We start from the raw sequence: 19,870 nt of genomic DNA, 5'->3' as shown, positions 1-19,870 counted from the left end.
TCCCACGCGCCTAATATGTGCCAGGTCCTATAGAAATAGAATTGGATAAGATATGGTCCTTGCCTTCAATGAGTTCACAAAACAGAGATTGGCATATAAACAAATGCAGTACAGCTTGACAAAGGAACAAAGAAGCAAGTCCCAGGAACAGAAGTGGGACATGGAAGAGAGCCATCAGTGTGGTCGAGAGGCATCTGAGCTGGTTTTGAAAGTAGAACAGAAGTGTGTCAGGCAGCCAGGGCCCAGGAAAGGCCTTAAGGGCAGAGGAAAGCAGATACAAAGATACCAGGATGGCCCAACTTGGTGAATGAAGGCATGCTTGAAAGTGGGAGCAGTAGGGGACCAGGCCATTTCATAAAGAAAAGAGTAGGAAGTGGCCTTGGTATTGGGCTCAGTACCACGAGACGTGCTTCTGATTTTCCTGGGTCAGTTAGTAGGTTGTGCAGTATTTACTATCCTGATTCCGTGTGCTCAGGGTTCTGTCTCAGGAATGGACACACAGATCAGCTGTGGGCAGGACAGGAGACAGGAAACTGAGATGAGCTGCAAGTGCAGAGAGAGGCACTGAGTGAGTGTGCAAGGGAGCGGGGTGTCCAGGAAGCACCAGTCCAGGCCAGGGGTGGCAGGTGGGACGGCAGGGAGTATTCAAGGCCCTGAACGGTACAGTGCATCCAGGGCAGTGATAGAAAATGAGGAGGGTGGAGAAGAAATGGGGAAGAGCCCCGAGTGCCAGAATGGGGCGTCTGACCGCATTGGGTAGGTGCTCGGGAGTCACCCAAGAGCTATAGCGAGCGGGTGACCCAATCAGGTTTGCTTTAAAAGGGGTGGCTCTGGTGCCGGTGTGCAGGACGGATCATGGATGACACAGGCTGGAGGCAGGACGCCCCGTTGTGCAGTCCAGGTGAGAGTTAACAAGGCCCAGGTAGGAGAAGAGTGGAGTTTCGGGGAACGCTAAGCGTAGCACTGGGAGGCAGAGGGACAGGAGGACTTGGCGTTTATTCTGCTGCCTCCTGCTTGGGTACCTGGTAGGTGGAGGTGACATTTGAGGACATGGGGAAACAGGCTTTAGGGTGCGGGGAGATGGTCACTTCAGTCGGAGGTGCCTGTGGTCCATTCCGAAGGTTAAACAGGGTAGTTGTTTATATGTGGGTCTGGAGGTGAGAAGAACATTCCAGGAGAGAGGTGGATATTTGAGCGTTATTAGCTGAGAATTTTCTTCACTATCAGAATAATTTCAGAATAAAATATCCAGACTAAGGAATCACAACACTATAATCATTTTTTGTACGGGTTCCAAATAAGAAAATAGTTCATTCAGAAGACGTAATTGTGCCTATTCCCACAATTGGGTAACCGATGTATCTTTGCTAATTGTTCATTGAGCTGTGCCTATGGCTTTTTGCCAGCCCTCAATGAGATTTTTATATTTCTTAATTATTCAACTATTACCTATAAGTAGGAGTTTGAAATCAAACCCAGACTGCTCCATAATCGAGTATTCTCTTGAATCACGAGTACAATGAAGGATTGTCCGTATTGCAACACCAGGGTGGTGGGGCAGAAGAGGCCTGCGGGTCCAGGCCTGACTCTGTCCTGGGTTCAAGTCCTGGCTTTGGCATGCATGGGCAGGTCGCTGCTCCGAGGCCAGTGTGATACCTACCTCCTGAGGTTGCTGTAAATCTAAAGGAAAGCAGAATATGCACGGGAAAGGGCTCTGTCTGCGATGAAGCCTGTTCCAACGTCGGTTCATCATCACTTCCTCGTGTGTTCCAGGTCTCAGCAGCTTGAGGAGCCATTAGCTGCAAAGGAAAATCCTTCTGAGAGTGAGCTGGCCATCGCCTCAGACAGCAACCCCAACCCCGAAGCCCACCTGCCCTCCATCTGCCTCAAACAGGTGTTCCCCAAGTACGCAAAGCACTTCAACTACCTGCGCCTGGTGGACAGGATGGCAAATCTGTTTATCCGGTTCCTGGGAATCAGGGGGACAATGAAGCTGGGACCAACAGGCTTCCGTACTTTCATCAGGTCAGTGAGCTCAGCCTCCTCCGCTTGGGTTTCGGGTGGGGTGGAGTCCAGCCCCACACACATTTGGCTGGTCTGACCTGCCTGCCTACTCCTGGGAGAGTCTGTGGTGCTGGGTCAGTGCCCCCTCTCTGGCTGGATTGGCTCAGCAGCTGGCACTGGGCCTGGCACGTAGCGGACTCTCATTTGTTGAATGAATTAATGTTATGGGTGTGACAGCATTCTCAACCTTATGCTGTGGTTAAAAAACAATTCTATGCTACCTTGAACTAGGTTCTTAAACCACATATAAATCATTGCCCCTTGGACTCAGACAGAACTTGTGTTTCTTAAATGGGGCTGATATTCTCCCAGTGGCACCAGGGCTGTGTGCCGAGCCTTTATTATTGGGCCACAGGAGAGAAACAAAGCACATCTTTCCAAAGTGTCACATTCAGGAGAGAAATGTTAATTCAGGTGATAAATAATTTAAAATGTTGGCTCTAATATAAAAATAACTTGGTTATATTATAGAGTATAATACAAAATTTGCATGATTTTAAAGATAAAACGTGATTTTTGCTGCAGCCTACAAAATAAGCCATTGCTACTTACTGAGATTATTCATTAATTTTCCTTTACCCTCTGGGGCACTTTGGGGTAATACAGGAGGTCTTACCAGCTGTATAACCCTTGGGTAAGTTAATGACCATCTCTGAACTGCAATGATCCTATAAAATGGGGGTGAAGCTGCCTATATCCCAGGATTGTGTGTTCTACGCCTCAAAGAAACTATCTGCCAGCATTCGATGTTACTGTTGTTTTTCTAATGATGTTTTGTAACTTTTCTACCTTGCATCTCAAAGTCACACTCTTCATGCTTTTATTCACTAAAGCAAATAATTAGAAGTCTTGACTCAGAAACCATTTTGTCAGACGCGTTTCTCTAACTGAATTTTATAAATTCTAACCTAGCCCTCTGATATTCATGATGGGGTGGGAAACAGGAGTATCAGCAGGAATTTTTATCATTTCAGTAGCCCCGAAATAGTATTTGCCCAGTGATTTTGAGAAGGACTTTGTATTAGTTTCAGCAGGGGAAGGAAAGCCCAGTGGAAAGAGCAGAGGCTTTGGGGTCTGGCTTCAAAGCCAAACATATTACTTAATAGCTTTGTAAGTCCCTTGTCTTCTCTGAGCCTCAGTTCTCTCATCTCTAAAATGGGAATAATCTCTCCTGCCTTACAGGGTTATTATGAGGTTGGGATGTAATATATCATAAAGCACCTGGCCCCATGCCGACTTCACAAGAGCTAGTTCTTAAATGGGAGTCTTGTGATTATTATTTACATCAGGCAGCAGAAATTTTCAAGAAAGTCAACAGGCACATGTTATTTCCCTGAGAATACCACCTAACATGATACCCTCTGACTCATTCAGGAATTCTATTTGAAGTGTAGTAATACAGACACATCTATAAATGGTTTAAATAGTGCGATTAGTTTTCTCTCATACAGCAGGAATTTTAGCAGTGGGGGTTCTGGGGCTGGTTAATGACTCCACAATGTAATCAATATCATACTTTCTGTCTTTCTGCTCATTCATCCTAAGCATGTGCTTCCGGTTTCAGAGTTGCCTTGTGGTCACAATATGGCTGCTCAAAATCCAGCCATCACAGCCAAGTTCCAGGCAGGCAGCAGGAAGAAGGGAGGAAGAGTAAAAGGCCTTGGCCAAATGAGTTAAACCCCTTTAAAATGTTTTCTAGAAGGTTTATTTAATGACTTTCACTTCCATGTTCTTGGCCACTGCCGTCTGCGTGGGAAGCTGGGGCATAGAATTTGTCTAACTGTGTGCACTGCTGTCCCAACATAGTGAAGAGGAGGAGGAGAAGGAAAACAGATAGACATTCTCTGCCCCTTTGTGATGACTGGGCCTTGGGACATAGGGAACCAGCTCAGTGACAGAGGCCCCAAGCTATGAGGGCACTTGAGGTGCTGTGGAAACGTGCAGGGACCCAGGGGAACAATGAGGGTGAGCAGTCTTCTCTCAGTGTGACACATCCAAGCTCAGACCTTCTGGAGCAAAGACAGGCGCTTTCTGGGCCCTCCCCAGTCCTGCACCATTACACAGAAGAGTCCATTCAAGACCCGCAAGAGTGAGGGATGGTTTGGCTTCATGTGGACAGCAGCCTGATGCTGCAGGGGACCCTGGCCCTGGGAGATCTGCTCTGCCTCAACCTTGTGTGGAAAAGGACCGTGTCTGGTTTGACCTAACAACTTTTCCTGAGTACCAGGTAGCCATAGGACAATCAGAAGTAAATAATGGAACCCCATGTGCCCTCTGGGGACTCTCAGTCTAAGAGACAGCACACACTGACCAAATGATCAAATGCAATCCTTTGGCAGAGTCACGGGGTAGTGGCCCGACAGGGTCGATGTGGAGAGTGCTGGACGGAAGAGGAGACCCTTAGTCTGCCTGGTGGAACCAAGGCAGGCCCCTGGGAGGAGGCAGGGATCACACTGTTATAAGTGGGAGTTTGCCTGACAGTAGAGGGAGGGTCACACAGTCCGGCAGCCTGAGAATGGCTCCCGTGAGTGGCTCATTTTTAGAAGTTAGAAAAGGTTTATCATCCAGGCTAAATTGATGGTAGAAACTGAAATGCTTCCTTTTTATTCCTAGTGAAATTCTAGTAAAATGTAAGAGGGAGATTAGAAAAACTATTGTAGCATAAGAATCACAATCTCAGTGACCCCCCAGGGCAGGCAGGAAGCAAAAGCAAGCACAGTGGGCTGGATCTGGAAGGATGGGGGGGCGGGGCACCAGCCGGCCCCAAGGACCCTGCTGGGCCAACAGCACCAGAGCTTCCGGTTTTCCAAGAGAAACTAGAAATACTGATTTTTATGTAAAATCTCAATACCTGTATGTGAATATTGGTCATTCAGAAAATAATTTTAAAACACCATGTGTTCCATCAAAGCGTGACTGCCCGTAGAGACCACCGGTGTGTGACGTCTAGTGTGAGAAGCCAAGGAACACATTAAGAGGACTGCTGTATTCATACACTATTTTGACAAGAAAACAGACTTGGGAACGGTCCTAGCCAAGAAGATTCCTAAAACGCTCTCATACTGGAACTGACGGGGTGATGTCAAAAATATTGCTACAAATCTGTCTCTATGTGATTGGCTTTATGATTTTCCATCCCTTTGTTCGCTACAGCTAAGGGCATTTGCATGAAAAACCGATTTTGTGATGTTAGAGACTTAGGTCCTACAGCTGCCAGCCCGTCCTTCCCAGTCGGTGGCCGCATTGGTGACCGTGAAAAGGGAGCACATGTCTTCAGGTGGGGAAGAGGCAGCTGAGGGGACGATCCAGGCCATGAGCACCCACCCAGCCAATGTCCTGAGTAGTTCAGAATGCAGGAAGAAATGGAGAAAACGTCGCACAATCGTTAATAGATTTTCCTTTTAAAATGTACCAAGAGATCCCAAAAGCAACTTCATCATAAAAGACGATACTCTCTGCTTTTAGATTTTCCTGAATATGTTCAGTCTTGTCAGCTAAATTTAACAGCAAGCGTTTTCTCTTGCTAACAACTACCCTCTCTCCTTTGCACTTCAGTTTAAATTTTGCTTCATTATGAATTAATAATATTTATGCCATATGTTAAATCTAACCAAGTGCCCTTCTCGGGAGCACAGCACAGGAGACATATCTGCTGGCTGAATAGATATTCCTTTCAGAGCTCCCACACACACGGCAGAGGTTGAACTTGGCTTTCATCTCTACCACCCACTCTTTGTCTCCAAGTTCCTTGAAGAGAACTGGAGGGAACAAAATAATAAACATTCCGATTGAATTTATTTTCAGTGACCATCTCTCATAATGTGCTGCATAGATCAGCAGTTTTAGGAGTGAATTATGCTAATGCTAGTCTGGTCATATTCTATTTTTCTCTTCCACCAAGAAATGAGAAATAATGAACTGTCGTTTTCTTGTCTAGACTTAACTCTACCTAACCAGCTTTTCGTGTCATTTCCTCAGGAGGCACATAATAGTACCACATATTACCATGAATTAAGTGCTTCTTTTCTCTGTCTCTTTAAAAAATTATTATTTCATAATAATCGCTGGGGTGTGGAGACTTCTCTTTCTCTGAGAAACAGAAAGGATCTGATTCTTCGGCTTGACAGCTTTCTTGGAGGAAAATGCATTTTTGTTATTTTCCTGCCCCTAATCTGGGGGCATCCTCTGTAATTCACGAAGACTAGGTTTTCCAAGTATATCCCACATCAGAATTTAACATCAGTTTGCACATGCTGCATTTTCCATCTCCGCAGCCTGAAGGTTAAACAATTTGCCAAAGCCTGGTTGATTTCTAGGAAATGGAAGCAGCTTCTCCCCACCCTGAGCATTTTTGCTTTTGGGGGGGGGGGGGCGTTCCACTTGGAAATCCCTGCTCATCCTTTGTGGCTTCTGATCGTGATCTCCTTTTAAAGTAGAAAATGGTTTACTCTGTTTCTCCCCCCACCCCCGTCCCCCCTCCCCCCCTCCACTCCCTTTTCTCCTAAGGAGATATTAATATGCTTCAAAATGGGTAGCTGGGGTGAGGGGAGGGTTATTCTCTGAGAGGCAACACAGTGTGTTAGAAAGTTCTGGAATGGAAGTGTAAGGGGCCTGCCTCCCCTCTGTCATTAACCCCTTGGTGACTTTGACTATCCCCCTCTTCTGTGATGATCTCTTTCCGGCAATATTGTGAGTCTATGCCTGGGATATCAATAGCCTTTAAAATATACACATTATAAACCACAGTTGTTGTTTTTACCCCTTAGATGTTTAGACAGTGGTTTGGATTTCTTTTAAACAAATATTGATCATATTTTAGCTTTCACCTTATAGGCACTTCTCCAGGAAAAATAAGCTCCTTCCCTGCACAAAGGGATAAATACAAAATAAATTCTATAAATAGGATTTTATGGAGTGGAAAAAGTTGGTATCTAGATTTCTCAGGAGATGTCAGTAGTTGTTGAGAGGAAATGGGCATGATAATTTCAAATCTTTCTATACTTGGAATCCTAATGAACTTAAATGATTTGTAATTCTCTACCATCATATGTGCCCAAATTCCTTTGATTCTGAAAAACGACAACAACAGAAACCCATTTCTTCAAACTGGTTCTACGTCATGGTTCTACATCATTTGCCACTTCCCAAGTGTGCCAAGTACTGAGCTAGTCCTTAAAATAGCTTTGTGGGGTGAGCAGTCTTATTCTTGTTGTACAAATAGGGACATTTAGATGCAGAGCTTCAGTGACCTGCACAAGGTCACACGGCAAAGTCAAGTTGCAAACTGATGTGCATTTGACTCCACAGCTCCTTTTTTCCATGCACTTTTCTAGCCTATCCTTTCTTAGGAATTTTCTTGGCTTCGCATGTTACTATATTTCTTGGACTTCTACTGAAGAAATCCTTCCACTCATTAGTCATTTAGAGAACTGCATCCCAGGACATAAGGAGAAACTTTTCTCAATGATTAAGAGCTACTAAGCCTTCACGTTTTCACTCTGAGATCACTTCCACCCTCGGAGGATGGTACCCAAGACTGATTCAGCTCTGCATCACTCACTGGGCTCAGAATACCACCTACGCGTAGTGGACACAAGATAAATTGTGTATTGAGCAGATGGATGGATGGAAATTCATTCTAAAGTCTTGACCCTCGGAGTCATTCCCTGTTTGAGTCAATTGAGAATGTTTGATGACCACAGAGACGAACCTGGGAGAACCTGTCTGCAACTGATTTCTGGTTGTCTTTCCGAGTCTTATATTCCAAAGCTTTCCAACTGGGGCTGTCTGGAGGCTCCAGCTTTCCTGGGCCCCGCCTGAGACTTTGTGTCTTGAATCCTGGGTTCTTTCTGCAGACCTGGGCTGGGCCACCTCCCCACTTGTCCCCAAAGCTCCCAAGTCTACTACTCTATCCTCCAGGGGAGGACTGGATATGAATCCCAGCTTGTGATCTTGGGCAAGTCATGTCCCTTCTCCTGAGTCTCAGCTTATCTGTCACTGAAGTGGGACTAGGAATACCTGCCTCATAAAGTGGTTATAGAGATCCAGGAAGCTAATCTAAAGATCCAGGAAAGGCCTAGCATGCAGATGGTGCCCCTCAAAGTCCCTACAGAATCAAAATTCTTCCAAAGCATTTCCTGTCTGCTGCTGACAGCCTGGATCCCTCCTTCCCATCCCAGCAGCAGATGTTGCAATCAACTGTACTTGCAGACATCATGAGGGAGGATGAGTTTCCTCGGAAAAGGGATAAAGGGAGAATTCTTTTTGGTAAATTATGGCTCCTGCTAAAGGTTTGACACTTCTATTTTCTACCTGTCAGGAAAAAAATAACTATATACCAGTGGTCAGTTTGGTTTCCCTTTTTATACTCTATTAACCCACAGAGCAAGCCAGCAGAGCTCCTGTCCTGTGGGGGAGCAGGTCGTCCAGAGGACACTGATATGATAGTTTGAGAACGCCGTGGCCATTCCTAACAAAGCTTTGGAAGGGAGCAGAGCAGGTTGTTCAAATACATTGGGAGAGAGCGGAGCACCGCCCCCCGGAACCCAATAGAGATGGCCATTTTGGTGACAGGGGACATGAAAAGCTCTGCGTCCTCTGACATGTTGTTACTGGGGCTCAATAACTGTGTGCTGATGTGCTTTGAAGGCTGCCATGGTGACTTGTGATTGAAACATGGAGCAGGAGCCGGGAGGAAGCAGGGTGTGAATTGATGGCTGAGAAATATGCACGGGGTGGGAAGAAAGGAAGGGGTCGGGGGCATGAGTGAATAAGTGTGCCAGTGCATAAGGACCACCCGCTTCGTCTGGGCAGCATGCTGGGCACTCTCCCAGCCACCCTTGTTAGGGGTCTGCGTGGGTTTGTTCGGAGGGGGGGGCCTCTGGAATGCCCGAATTCTGCTTGCCAAGCAGCCCCTGGCCTGATGGGTTTCTAAGGGAGCTACTCACACAAGGGATGATGACAGATGGGAAATCAAAGAACCGCTTTATCACAGGCAGGGGTGATGGATGTGGACACGTTTGGAAAGTTGAAAGCAACATTGAGTGTAGTTCAGCCACACAAACAGCTGGCTCCGAGGTCTAGCCTTCAGGATTTTCACGGCAAATCCAGCCTGTGTCGGGACCCACATCCCAGCACGATCCTGGTCAGGATGGCGCTACACCTGGACAAGCCCAGGGCCGCCTCCAGTCTGAACGGAGCCCGAACCCTCGCATCCAGACACGGACTGGCGAGCAGCATTTCTCCAGCATGGACAGGGCCATTCACGGAAAGGCCAGCCTCGGGCAGCCTCTGATGGGGCTGAGATGGTTCTCGCGCTGGAAGAGGAAAACAAAAAGGGAGAGAGAGATCGGGAAGGGAACGAACAATGGTGGGGCACCCAGATGCCAGGGAGACCTCATCTCATCTTCACAACTGCCATGTGGGCAGGTGTTATTATCTTCATTTCGAGACGAACAAATGTAGGCTCGGAAGTTTAAGTAAATTGCTCGCAGTCACAGCATTTCAGTCCTGGTTCGTCAAATGCCCAAATCATGCTCTTTTCAGTGTGCCAGACTGCACGTCTCCATTTCCAGACCAAACAAACAAACACAATAACCAAGTGGCGAGGAGAACCATTCTAAACCCCCCTCTGTGACTTGGACAGGGAGCCTCATTGCTGACGTTGGACTGAACACGTAAACTAGGGGAACAGCCACAGAGTAGGGGCCTGCCCCTTGCCTCCTCCTGTCATTTCCAGGTGATGCCCCTACAGTCAGGAATGAGCACCGAGGGGCCTCCCCGCGACGCTGCCTCAGCCCGCAAAGGGGTGTGGGCCAGCCTGTGCCCTTCTGCTCTGTGAGTCTGGGCTTACTGTGGCTGAATCGGGGCCGGTGTAAAATCGTCAGGTGACATATTAGGATGGGTGAGGTGCAGAGACCTCGAGCCCCTGCCTGTAGACTTGGCCCCGGTGGGAAATCACTTCTGGACAGCACTGATGGCTTCAGCCTGTAGCAGTGACAGTGCTGTTATCACTGGGTCCTCTGAATGTGCCCATGTCAGCTGCCTGATCGCTGGCAGGAGGACGCAGCCCTGCAGGTACAGCTTTTCTTCCTCCCAGAGACTAATGGGTGTGAAGGGGAAGACACGCCAAGGGTGTGTTTTTGGAATATGGAGTTCCCCTTGCCCTCTCGAGGCAGGCAGAGACCTACATTGCCTTGTGTAAGGACAGGCTGACACAGGGTGACTGGAATAAAGACTGCCCTGTTTTATAGGTGAGTAAACGGAGGCTCAGGAAGGGGAAATAGCTTAACCAGGGCCATCCAGCTTCTAAGTGGCAGGGCCAGGTTCAATTTAAGGCTTGCCATCCTGAAATCCTGCTTTTTCCAGCCCATTAGAGCCCTAATTAACCAAATTACAGGAACTCACCTGATCTAACCTCAGCTTACTTCCATTTCCAGGCGTCTCTTTCACCATGCCCTGCCATACACCCTTCATCAGTTCCAGCTCTGGGAAGGGAGGGCCTGCCAGGCAGGGAATACAGCCCAGGCAAAGGCATGGAGGCAAAACCGAACAGGACGGGTTTGGTCCAGCAGTAACCTGTCGCTTCCCGTCTTCGGCAGGAACTGCAAGCTGAGCAGCAGCAGCTTCTCCATGGCCGCCGTGGACATCCTCTACATTGACATAACAAGGAGATGGAACTCCGTGACCCTGGACCAGCGGGATTCAGGTACCTGGTGCCTGGCCTCCCTCAGGCCCTGGGGCATCCAGACGGGTGGGCAGTCCATTTTCTGGTCCTTCTTGTTAAGGATCAAGGCAAGGGAAGGAAGGTTATTCTATCAGCTGGAGGTGAATTTGCATTCAGGGGCTCCGTCTGCTGCAAGGCTGTGCCCACCCAAATTCTAATTCCTCCATTAGAATCCCTTGTCTTTGCTTAAAGCTTTCGTTCCATTCATACTGGGAAGACTCAGTTATCTGTTCATTCGTTCATCCCTCAGCACGCACTCACCGAGCATATGCTGGGCCAGCCCTGGAGAGACTGGCGTGAATCACGCTTGGTTCTCGCCCTGGAGGAACTCGCTGTGTGTGGGAGGCAGTGGGAGGTGATGCGTGCAGTGATGGAGGAAAGCCCAGGCGTTATCAGGGAAGCCAGAGGGGCTCTTCGTCAAGGGCGGCCCAAGGAAGCCGTCTCAAGAAGGATGAGTGGGGTCAGCCGGTGAGCAGGGCGAGTGAAAGGCTCCTGTGAAAGGCTCAGGGAACCCCAAGTGGCTTAGATGGGCTGGCGTGAGAAGGGAACTGCAGAGGGGCAGAGATGGGGTTGCAGGAGCTGTTGGGGCCTTGAACGCCACACAAAAGACTGTGCTCTGGATTCTCTAGGTCACGTGGTGTGAAGGCTTCGGTTAGAAGGACCCACCTCTGAGTGGATAAGTTTCTGATTTTTTTCCTCATAGAGGGTGTTTTTCTACAAAGTCAAAATAACGTCCCTGACATTTGTGCCGCTCCTCAAAGTGCTTTCATGCACAGTCCCTCATTAAACGTCCCTGTGAGCCTGTGCAGTCGGTATTACCCGCCTCATTTCACAGGTGAGTAAACTGCAACTCACGTCCCCTGGCACCCAGCTTTCCCTCCCCTCTCGGCTGCCTCCCTGCAAAAGGGACACCCAGAGGAGGAGGCCCCTCGGGAAGAACTTTCTCCTGTGATTCGGTGGACAGGACCTGAAATCAGGGATGGGGAGATCAGATTAGAACTGACCACGCCATTCCCTCGACATAAACTTGAAAAGCCATTTCACCTCCTAATCTCTATTTCCTCTTCTGTAAATGGTGCCAACGAGGCCTGCTCTCCAGGGTGCCTGAGATCTCCTGTGTCAGTGGGTATGAAAGCCTTTGGAGCCCTCATTGGCAATGCCAGGACGTTTATTAGTGGGTGCCCCTTGGGGAGAATCCTGGGGGTCCGTCTGACAGCGGGCTGCTCCCTGCCAGGTCCTGCCTGCCCACACCCATGGTCCACCCTGGGCTACAGCCTGCTGACCAAAGGGGCCAGCAGGCCTTTCCTGCAGGCACGGTGCTCAGACTCCATTTGCAGATTGGCGTCACAGTTGATAATGATGCCCCCAGCTGCCTGTTTTGGGCCATTTCCTATGTACCAAGCCCTCTGCTGGGCCCTTTACATGTGCACACTGGCTAGAATCCTCCCAGAGGCAGACATGTTTGTCTCCATTGTATAGAGAAGGAAACTGAGGCTCAGAGGCATGGCTGGTGGCTAAGGGTCTAACACCACACTGCCGCTGTCCCTTTCTCGGTCCCTTTGTCCTACTAATTGGTCTGGAGTAAGATGAACAACACCCAGCACCCAGCCTTTCTTTAATTCAAAAGCAGAACTCAGGGAATACCAATAGTCATTGAATCAACAAAGTGAGTACTCCTATGGCATCTCTGCAGTGGGCACTTCCTCACAACCTTCCCTGGCAACCAGGAGAGGCTGGAGATGGGGCGTCTTCAGGAAAGGTAGGCAGATTAATTATCATCTCGGGGGCCCAGAGAGCTCCTGTGACAGGTGAGCAGCAGGCTTTTTGCTGACGCCTTCAGAAAGTGAAGAGGTGTTTGCTCTGAGGTGAATGCGGGGAGTCATGGCAGGATGCTGTGGGGGGGCCACTTGAGGGGGCTGGGGTGGCAGCGGGATTATTAAATATTGAAATTGATCAGGAGAAGCAGCAGGAAGCTATTTATCATGTTTTATTGCTTCAAACTCGCGTTACCATCTGGCCCATTGTTAATCCCGAGTAGCTTTTCCTGTTTTGTTTGCCTCTTAAATTGCTCCCTGAATGCGGAATCCTCCAGGGGTGGGCGTGGGGGGGGTGTCTACAGTACAGGCTCAGTGGGGTTTTCTGGGGTCTAAGGAGATGAGAAAAATGCTTATTTTTAGCCCATACTGACAAGTGACTCCGGCGCTGGGATCTTCCAGGCCCCACCTCAGCCCCTGCGTGTGTGGAGTAATAATCGTCATAATTAAGATTTTGAGATCACCTCCTATGTGCACACATCACTGCTAATTCTTACCCCAGATCTTCAAGGCGGGTGAGCGTATCTTATTTTACAGAAGAGCAGAGCAAAAGTGCCTTGTCTAAAATCCCATGGCCAGCGAGGAGTAGGTGTCACATTTGAACTCCAAGCCTCCTAGCCCAGGACACTGTCCCCAATCCAGGGCCACACCACGCAGTGCTCTGTCATTTGATTGACTGGGGAGAGGGCGGGGCTTGCGAGGCAGGGAGGCGAAAGGTCACCTCACAGACCATGGGACCCGTGGAAGAGGGAACTGGAGTGGGAGGTGGTGCCTGATCCAAGTGCCTGCCTCTGCTTCCTTCACCCTTGGAGCTTATACCCGTTTCCATCACTCCTGAGAGGAAATGACAGTGTCTGGGGGTAGAGGCAGCTCAGGCTGGGCGTTAAAGCCAGGAATGAGAAGCCCCTCTGTGCCTGGGGTGTCAGAGGCCACTGCCGTCTCACAGCTGGTGCCAGCCAAGGCCCGGTCCTTGCTTGCTGAGAAGGCTGGTACAATGGCCTGCTTCTCAAGGAGGAGTCTCTGAAGCCAGCCACGTTCTTAGGACCGTTCAGGAAGTTACTGGATGGCAAAAGAAGACATTTGCGGTTGAGTGGCGGTTCTTGCTTTTGGGCGTCTCAGCAGGCAGACCAGCGTCCCTCTTCCTTCTGTCCATGGTGTTGAGTCCAGGGCTTCTCAATTAAATCCTGGCCGGAGGGTAGCGCTGTGTCCAAGGAGGGCAGCTTTCCCTGTCCTAGAGCTGCTGTGGGCCTGACAAGAAAGAAGTCAGAAGAATGGTAGAACATGGGTTCTCATTCTCAAAGGGCACACATTCATTCATTCATTCATTCATTCATTCAAAAAACAAGTAATGAACATCTTACCAGGAATTAGGCCCTGGGAATATAAAGACAAATTATTTATAGATCCTATTCTCAAGAAGAAGAAAAAATAGAGACCATTTACTGAACATTTACTATGTGACAGAAATCAAAAATATTTGTTCTATGAATTATCTCATTTAATTCTCATACAGCCCTGGGGTTGTTCATCCCATTAGACAAATGAGAAACTTAAAGATGTGAATTTAAACAGATGTGGCAAGTATTCCGTGGGGACTCTGGGATTTGAACCAAGCGCCGTCTGCCTTTAGAGCCCACTGGCTTTCCATTACACTCAGGGTCCCCAGCCACACAAATGTAATCGGGCACGGCCAGAGCTCGGCTGTGGTAAGCAGCAAAGGAAGGTTGCTGTGAGGGTTAAGAGAGGAAGCACATGCAAAGCACTTAGCAGGGTGTGTGACGCAGGAAAGGCACTCACTATGTGCTCTGTATCCACGAAGGCCTAGCACACAGCCCGGGGCGAGCAAGAGCATCTCGCTCAGTGCCCAGTGAATGTTTGATGAGCAGACAAATGCCCAAATAAAGAATGCCGTATCCTCAAAGCAGCAGGGAGTTCCAAGTGTGAGAACCATGGCTTGGCGTAGTGGTGCTCTGCCTAACAGGGTCTCCCTTTCCTCTCCTTACTGCCCAATGTAAAACACCAGCCTATTTGGATAAGATCGTCACCCCACTCTCAGCACCAGCTCTATCCAAATGTCCATGCACCATCCCCTTTCTAGAAGTCCTCTCAGCCCTTCCTTCTGCCATAATAAGGCTTTGGTGCCCACGAAGGGAGTTAACCAGATTCCTGATGCTTGAGACCTTTATGAACCTACTCTTAAAATGGAGAAGAAAAATGGTGTTTTAAAAGAAGAGTGAGGAAAGAAAACTAGTAAGAAAAAGGACGCACTTTATAAAATCTAAATCTCAGACCATCTTTTTAAATAGGCTTGTTTTGTATTGATTTGTTTTTTTATTGGACCAGGTACATAGGGTTGGATTATCTTAATCCTTGGTTCATGAGACACTCCATCCCGGTCCTTGCATAGCCCGGTTTTACTTAGTTAGCTTTGTGTATTAGTTATTTTTAATAATGGAATGAGCATCCACTAAGTCACCACCTAAAACAAGAGCTAGGACTTGACAATAGCCCACATCTAACACGTGGCCCTTCCTGACACCAGCCCATTCCCCACCTCTCCCCACCCAAGGACCCGTCATCTGCACCCTGAACTCGGCGTCTCTAAGTAGGCTTGACTTCCTCTCTGTTAGAATGTCAGTGACTGTTCAGGAGCCTGATGGAATTTAGTAATGTGCAATCTAACACTCTCAAGCAGCCCAGTGCAATTGTCATTTTAAAAAAAAAAGAAACTTAAAAGATTTCTATTTCCAATTTTAGAATTTCTAGCAGAACACAGTTATCCAGATGAGGGTGTTATCAGCAAAACTGGGGGGTGGTAGCCCTCTCGTTGCCCAGAATCAAATGAAGAAACAAGTTTGTCAGTGAAGATGCAGTTATTTCCTGTAAATTGCACTCACGAGCTCTTCCTCATCATTGAGACTCTGCTCTCAAGTCTTCCCAGAGTGGAATTTCACTTCCGTGTGGTGAGAGACGAGGATATCATCAAGACGAGGCCAAACAAGGAGTCATCACTGGTGTCATCTTTGAGAGACAAGTATTTCACTTGCACAGGGAACATTTGAGCCCAGCACCTGGGCACCCTGTCCCTCTAACACACGACTGACCTCTTTGTTCACTTTGCAACCAGATGTTTTGCTCTTTTAAAATATAAGCTAAAGGTCCCTCCCAGTAACCAAGGGAAACATTATTGCAATGCAAGAAAAAATGGATTGGAGAGTTTTCCACTCCCCTGTTCTCCACCCATGGAGCACAGGCATGGCACACCTGTGTACAGGGCACATGCACACACCCCTTGCCTGCAGAGGGAAACCTAAGAGTAGCATAGTTTAATGTCTGATATATGCTATGGACTCTTCGACCAAAAGAAGAAATGTTTCTTCCACTGCTTGAAGAACGCCCTCCTTCCTGGGACTGCCTCGGTTTGACTGACAATGTAACCAAAGCCCCAGGTTCTGGGAGCAGCCAAACCTGCCTTCCTACCTGGGCTGGGTAACTTGCTAGCTATGTAGCTTCTGCAGGTGACGTAACTTCCTCTGAGCCTCCTGCTCGTCCTCTGTAAGGTGGAGATGATCACGGTGCCACCTCATGAAATCACTGATAGGGATGAAGTGAGATGCAGCACGGAAGTGCTCGGGGAAGGGTCCCTGCACCGCAGGAGATGCTCAGGAAGCCGCGCTGCCCCTGTTGTTACCACTGCACCTAACTGCACCCCTCTCAGGAAACATTTTCTGGGCAGCTTCTCGTGCCAGGTGCTCTGCAGGTGCTGGCGACAGACAGGAAGCAGTGCCTGCCTGGAGAGGCTCACAGCCTGTGAGAGGGATGGGACGGATGGCAACAAACCTCCCCTCGGTGCCCCTTGGAGTGCCATGCTCTCCTCTCCTTTCCCACCAAGCCCGCCCTCGCACACCTTGGCCTGGAGTATCACTGTGAACAGCCTGGCGCCTGGCGGCCCCTTTGTCTTATACTACACTGTTTGGCTGGGAAGAGGAACCCATGGGTCCAGCTCAAGGAAAGTGGGGACAGATGGGGACAGTGAAACCGGAGAAAGCTGGAAAGGCAGCAAGAAATGCGGCACTGTGGCCTGGGAGCTGCGGCCTGGACAGCCAGGACCATTTCTTTGCTCCTGTGCCCTGCACTGGTCTCTGAGGCCCGGCTTTTGCCCTTTCTTCATGTCTGCCTTCACACTAGTGGGTGCTCGCTGCCTGCCCTGGGACGGCTGTGGTGGCCTCCAGCGCTCCCTGTGTGTCACCTTCCCACTCACAGCCACCCATCAGCTGCCTCCCTCCCTGGGCTCACAACTCCAACTCAGGGGAGAGCATCTGAGTGAGTGGGGGCCTCACAGAGTGGACCCCTTCCCACTCACAGCCACCCCACCCATCACTAGCCCCTCCACACACTTGCTCCCGCCAGGTGGCTGACCACCTTGGAGGTCCTCCACCACAGGCGCTCACCTCTGCTGGAAACCCCTGCCCTGGCACACACTGCCCAGGAACTCTCCTCAAGGAGTGTGCTCAGCCCTCCAGCCCGGGCAGGTCCCCCTTCCCATCCGCTCCAACAGCCTCCAGCCCTGTCCTGACAACGCTGATGTCAGCGCTAACTAAATGGAAGTGTGGCATCTGCCCCTTAAGCTGGACTGACCTCCATGAAGCAGAGCTCTTCCACCTTAATGAAGCCTGGTGCTGCGCCTGGCACACAGTAGGTGCCTCGCAAACACAGGTCGAATGGAGGAAGGATCAGACCCCGATAAATCCTGTGGGTGTCTAACTCTTATTACTGTCTCTCCCCAAATTTCCTCGGTCGACTTATGCAAATCGCCTGCCTCCTACTCTTTCATCAGCTGGAATGGGTCCCACTGAAATGTATTTGGTTAACGAGGTACTGAAATATTTAAAAGTATTTTTACTTGGAATGTTTAGTGCAGCCTCACTTATACATATACATGGGTGGCCCCCTCCCTCTGACATATGGGGGCTGCGGATAACTAGGCAAGTTGCACGCAGGGCCTCGTGTGACGTGTCTGGCACGAGCGACATTCTTCAGCCTTGAAATCATCGCAGAGTCAGATGGGCCTCTCTGGATGTGTGCCCTACACACTTACAAAATAGTAGGCGTCAGAATTATTTTTAATAAAAGCAAGTGAGCCAGCAGACACTCCAGCTCCCCTCTCCCTCGCACAGACACTTCTCTTCGGGGCCTGCTACCATGCAGGCTGTGCTTTCTGTAATTACATTTCCCCTTGGTGAGGACAGCCAGGAGACGTGTGTTCACACCCACAGCCCCTTTGTCAGGCGAGGGCCTGTTCTTCATCATCCTCTCCGTCACCTCCAGGGTGAAGGGAACAGGATCTCCATGCATTGTCTGGCCCCAGCCCCCCAAGAAAGAGACAAAAGGAAAAGAGCGGAATGATTTTCTATGCCGCCTCCCCCTTTTCTCATGCGTGTTGCTTACCATCCCCAGATCTGGCAGGAACAGCAGCAGCAGCAAGGAACATTGTGGGAAAAGCATGAGCAACTGGGTCAGACGGGCTGTGTTCAGTACCCTGCTCCTCCCTCTGGGAGCCCCGAGAGGGGGCACTTCAGCTCTGGGAGCCCCAGTTTGCTTTCAGACGGGACCAGTGACCTCCACCCAGTGTGGCTGTAAGGATTTAGTAAGGAAGCAGTGCCTGGTGCAAAGTGGAGCTTTTTTTTCTTTTGTTTTAGCCACCATCGTCGTCCCTACCATTTGTATGTGGTTTACAGATGACAAAACAGTTTTCCAGTCCAGTTGTTCACACTCCTGCTGAGCTGAGGTTTATTCCCAGGACTCCATTTAGGGAGGAAACCGAGGCTCAGGGGCAAAGGGAGTCGGGCAGAGCAGGGACGGGACCTGAACCTTGCTCCTATGCTGCCTCAGGAAGTGACAACAGCCACAGGCTTGTGACGGTGGAGGGCCCAGGCCACGTCCAAAATGTCCCCAGCCCCAAGAGCCCCAGTCAGTGATTGAGGCATCTCTAAGGGTTGGGTGGAGCTGTGTTTGGTCTCTCTAAATAATATTCCACTGTCTGGACTTTCCCCGGTTTGTTAATCCATTCACCTACTGAAGGACACCTTGTTTGCTTCCGATTTGGGGCAATTGTTACTAACGCTGCAGTAAACATTAGTTTGCAATGGTTTTGTGAACATAAGTTTTCAACACAGGTGAGCAAATACCTAGGAAAATGATTGCTAGATTGTCTGTTAAAACTATGTTTAGCGTAAGAAACTGCCAAACTGTTTTTCAAAGCAGCCTCACCGCTTCTCATTCCAACCAGCAATGAATGAGAGTTCCTGTTGCCCCATCCTTATCAGCACTTAACTGTTGTCAGTATTTTGGATTTGGCCAATCTGATTGGTGTGTAGTGTACTGTGGTTGTAGACATTCTTTATCCAGTGGATGAAGTTCCCCTCTATTCCTTGTTTGCTGAGAGGTTTTGTTGTTGTTGTTTGGTTAGGTTGTTTTTTGTTTTTAAATCATAAATCGGTGTTGGATTTTGTCAAATGATTTTGCCGCATCTATCGATATGATCATACAAGTATAATTTTTCTTTTTTAGCCTGTTGTTGTGAAAGATTACATTATTTGACTTTTGAATGTTGAAGCAGTCTTGCATACCTACACTAAATCCCACTGGTCATGCTGTGTAATTCTTTTCATACATTGTTGGATTTGATTTGTTAACATTTTGCTCTGGGTTTTTGCATCTATGTTTATGAGAGATATTGGTCTGTAGTTTTCGTTTCTAGGAATGCCATTATCTGGCTTTGGTATTATGTTGGCCTCATGAAATGAGTTAGAACACGTTCCCTCTGCTTCTGTATTCTGGAAGAGATTGTAGTGAGTTGGTATCATTTCTGTCTTAAATGTTTTGTATACTTTATTAGTGAAACCATCAGGATGCAGTACTTTCTTTTCTGGAAGGTTATTAATAAATTTCTTTGATAGGTATAAGCCTATTCAGATTATATGTTTCTCCTTGTGTGAGTTTTAGTAAATTGTGTCTTTCAAGATAGTGGCCCATTTTTGTCTAAGTTGGCAAATTTGTGGGCATAGTTTTAATAATATTCCTTTATTATCCTTCTAATGTCCACGGGATCAGTATTGACGGATGATCCCTCTTTCATTTCTGATAATAATAATTTTTAGTTACTAATTAGTAGTCTAATAATCGTCTCTCTTTATTTCTTGGTTAGCTTGGCTAAAGGTTTATCAGTTTCCTTGATCTTTTCATAGAACCACCTTTTGCTTTAATT

At 48.5% G+C, this 19,870-nt stretch overlaps 1 protein-coding gene across 4 annotated transcripts in view; it reads left to right on the top strand.

The window, feature by feature from the left end:
- TTLL11 (tubulin tyrosine ligase like 11) overlaps positions 1-19,870 on the top strand; it is a 209,050-nt gene that overhangs the window by 167,003 nt on the left and 22,177 nt on the right. For 2 of the 4 annotated variants that reach the window (XM_074330956.1, XM_074330955.1), the window contains 3 exons: positions 1,774-2,025; positions 10,665-10,771; positions 11,493-11,624. In XM_074330956.1, coding sequence (XP_074187057.1) covers positions 1,774-2,025; positions 10,665-10,771; positions 11,493-11,624 — 491 coding nt within the window. Of the gene's footprint in view, positions 1-1,773; positions 2,026-10,664; positions 10,772-11,418; positions 11,448-11,492; positions 11,625-19,870 lie in introns of those variants that run through there. The other 2 variants (XM_074330957.1, XM_019731232.2) reach the window with 2 other exon arrangements.

The sequence above is a fragment of the Rhinolophus sinicus genome, linkage group LG04, assembly GCF_036562045.2.
Source record: "Rhinolophus sinicus isolate RSC01 linkage group LG04, ASM3656204v1, whole genome shotgun sequence".
Lineage (NCBI taxonomy): Eukaryota > Metazoa > Chordata > Mammalia > Chiroptera > Rhinolophidae > Rhinolophus > Rhinolophus sinicus.
Note: the sequence above shows the minus strand (reverse complement) of the source record. Positions and strands in the feature narration are given on the sequence as shown.